The sequence below is a fragment of the Colossoma macropomum genome, unplaced genomic scaffold (genome assembly GCF_904425465.1).
Source record: "Colossoma macropomum unplaced genomic scaffold, Colossoma_macropomum, whole genome shotgun sequence".
In the NCBI taxonomy this organism is placed as follows: domain Eukaryota; kingdom Metazoa; phylum Chordata; class Actinopteri; order Characiformes; family Serrasalmidae; genus Colossoma; species Colossoma macropomum.
Genome location: NW_023494805.1, coordinates 7,435,813 through 7,439,367, shown reverse-complemented (window position 1 = coordinate 7,439,367; position 3,555 = coordinate 7,435,813). Strand labels below are relative to the sequence as shown.

Below are 3,555 nucleotides of genomic sequence, written 5' to 3'. Positions count from 1 at the left end.
CTGTGTTTGGAGTCTTTACTGCAGGAGCCAAACATCAAGGGGTCAAACATTAACCCCCCTGCACTGTATAAAAGCTCCGCGCGCGCCGTGGAGGTCAGAAAAGCCCTCGAGCTCGGACCATAACCTCGCTTTCACAGCCTTCCTCCCACCTTCACTTCCTCGGCATTTTGGAACCATGCTCGTGCTCGTGCTCGCGCTCGCGCTCTCGTGCCTCCTCGTGCCCGTGCGTTCTTCTCCGGTCGCGCCTCCTCCTCCGCCTCTGCCGATCCGCTGCGCGCCGTGCACGGCGCAGCAGCTGAGCGCGTGTCCGCCCGTGCCTGCGCGCTGCCCAGAGGTGCTGCGCGAGCCGGGTTGCGGCTGCTGTCTGGCGTGCGCGCTCTCGCGGGGGGACGCGTGTGGCGTGCACACTGCGCCCTGCGGCTCGGGCCTGCGCTGCGTCCCGCGCGCCGGAGACCCACAGCCTCTGCACTCGCTCACGCGCGGCCAGGGCGTGTGCGCGGAGCAGGAAGAGAAGCGGGAGGAGGAGCGCGGCTCGCAGCAGGACGCTGAAACGCTGATGCTGAAACACAACACCGTCCCCACGGAGGAGTCCGATCAGGACTCCCTGCACGCGCTCCTAGGAATGAGCAGCGCGCTGGACCCCGAGACGCACGACGCCATACGGGCCAAAGCGAACGCCATCCTCAAGAAGCTCGTGCAGCTGGTGAGCAATAATAATAATATACACATAATATCTTTGTGGTCACATAATAATAATAATATACACATAATATCTTGTGGTAATATATATAGTATAGTATATATGTAACAGTATATCTCATATATATAACAAACATGTTTGTTTGTGCATTAATTTAGGTAATTAGTTTATTTAATATTTTACGTTAGTTAATAATTTACATTTTTTGTAGAGAATACTTTGCTTGCGATCAGACAAAAATAATGAGTGAGGAAGAGCAACTCACCTACAAACTCAACCAATTGCTAAACTAACTACCTACCACTAGAGGGCGCACTTATAACACTCACCTGAGCCTGCTCTATTCTCAGTGCACTTTAACCACAAACGCTTCGTGATTAAACCTATCCTCCACTAGAGGGCGCACTTATAACACTCACATGTGCTCTATTCTCAGTGTATTTATCCCACAAACGCAGCCTAATCTGCCAGCCCTGTAATCACCCCTGTCCAACAATAGGGGGCACTTTTATAACGCTTACCCAAGTCTGCTTCAGATTTCTTACTCATTGCTGAGGTCTTTAGGACGGTGTTTATTAACCTCAGTCTTCTTCTTCATCCCAGACTTTTGCTTCATTCAATTACATTTTATCCTTATCACACTTTTTTACAACAGCCATTGTCCCAAAGCAGCTTTACTCAGCTCCATCATTAAGGGGTCTGGACCTGCTTTTCTGACTGAAGCTGCTTTGGGATTATGCATGCTGTAAAAAGCACCACATACATGAGGCTGAAATGAATGTTAGGGTGATGTGTCTGATGGCTGATGCAGTCTGTCGTTGCTCCTCAGGGTCCCTGTCACACTCAGCTACACACTGCTTTGGACACCATCGCCGCCTCTCAGCAGGCCTTAGGAGAGAAGTTCACGTCATTCTACCTTCCGAACTGTGACAAGCACGGCTTCTACAAGGCCAAGCAGGTGAGCTTCGATGTTGAAAGTCAAATGTACATAGCTTCCCCAAATATAGTCTATCAGACATGTTTGGTGTCTAAAGTTTGCTTCCTTAGTTTTACACTGAAGCTATAAGGCTAACATAGCTATCAAGTAATAGAAGCTTAGCATCACCAGTTGGATGTAAACTGCTGGTTAAGTTGTTAAATAGTCTCAAATAGACTTGCTTAAGTGGCACTAATATTAATATTATAATACGATTTATATATATATATATACATATATTAAACTATTACAAAATACATGCAAAGTAAAAACAAATGTGGACACCAATGATAACACAGATGAATATCTACAAAGACATGTTTTATGAAGAGGTTAAAAGACTTCAATATATTTGCTGCTTGAATGCCATACAGTAGCTAATCCTGCATGACGTGCAGCAGCGCCCACTGAACGAAGCCTGCTCTTGGACGCTACTAACAGTACACTGCTGGATGAATGAGTGGAGCGAGACACTGGATAACATGCTGTTCTCTAAAAAAATGGACAAAACTCTGAACGAAAGATTCAGGCTTCAAGATGCTACCACTGTTTTCAGCCATGCTGCATACTTTTCTCCATCTTTATAGATAACAGTGCTTCAGACAGTGACAGAAACCACATAAGCAAGTCTATTCGAGATTCCTGAATAATTCCAGGGGCGAAACTAGAGAGGCAGTAGGGGGAACTGCGTCAGGGCCCATTCCGCAGTGGGGCTTGCAGCCCCCTGAAACCATTTTTAAATGGATCCTTTACAAACTAGATCATGATATATTCATTATTTATCACTCTCAAGTACTAAATATCTAGTCCTCTGTGAACATTAAGGTTAGCATTTGATGCTAATGGGTACCTAGAGAGCAGTAGCTTGTTTCAGACATAACAATAGTACAATAGTAGAAAAATTACATTGTCTTTTTTTATCATATCGCTGCTGATGATTCTATTTACACCTCTGTAAACAACTCAACATGATTTGAGGCAAATGTGAATGCTAACTGTGTGATGCTAATTGCTGTCCATAAGCTTCCATTACTTGTTAGCTACATTCGCTTCATAGCTCCAGTGCAAAACTAAAGAAGCAAACTTTAGACATTTGTGGTTGTTGCTGATGCTACAAAAGGATTTTATATGAGACCCCGTTTACACCTGTTCTCTTCATGCATCCTGAGTATCAGGATTATGTCAGGATGAGGCATGTGTAAAGGCACCCAAGATGTATTTAAAACAGATAGGATTCTGCTCACTCACAGCACTTCAGCGGGTGGACTGAGACGCATCTGAGCCTCGTTATAGCAGCATAAACGCATCCATCTCTACAAGACACATTCAACAACTGAAACCCTTTCCAGCGCAACGAAAAACTCCTCCCAGAACTTACAAAACCCCTCCCTGAACAACCAAAACCCCTCCTAGCACAACCAACACCCCTCCTAGAACGACCAAAACCCTTCCAGAACAACCAAAACACCTCCGAACAACCTAAACTGGTAATCGTGGAGGACGCTCAAACATATGACTTTAAAATTTAATAAAATAAACAATTGGTAATTGGTTCCCTTGTAATGAGCGGATTTGCAGATTCCATCCCTCACAGCAATAAGATTTCAGTCTGACTAACCTGAGACGCCTTTGGTCAATATGTTACATTAATGTCAGAAATTGAGATCAAAACAAACGGCTTATGGCTTTTATCTCTCTCTCTCTCTCTCTCTCTCTCTCTCTCTCTCTCTCTCTCTCATGCAGTGTGAGACCTCTCTGGTAGGCCAGCCTCCACGTTGTTGGTGTGTGTCGTCCTGGAACGGAAAGAGAATTGTAGGGTCCAGTGACGTGTCGGTAGATGACCTCTGCCATCAGGAGGTCACTCACTGAAGACGACCTT

At 45.5% G+C, this 3,555-nt stretch overlaps 1 protein-coding gene across 1 annotated transcript in view; it reads left to right on the top strand.

The window, feature by feature from the left end:
• Positions 1 to 3,555, top strand: part of igfbp1b (insulin-like growth factor binding protein 1b) — a 5,047-nt gene continuing 1,492 nt past the window's right edge. Inside the window, exons 1-3 of the mRNA XM_036596304.1 lie at positions 1 to 703; positions 1,530 to 1,658; positions 3,420 to 3,555. The exon at positions 3,420 to 3,555 is cut by the window's right edge and continues 1,492 nt beyond it. Of these exons, the coding sequence (XP_036452197.1) occupies positions 176 to 703; positions 1,530 to 1,658; positions 3,420 to 3,545 (783 nt within the window). The 5' untranslated portion in view covers positions 1 to 175 and the 3' untranslated portion in view covers positions 3,546 to 3,555. The remainder of the gene's footprint in view (positions 704 to 1,529; positions 1,659 to 3,419) is intronic.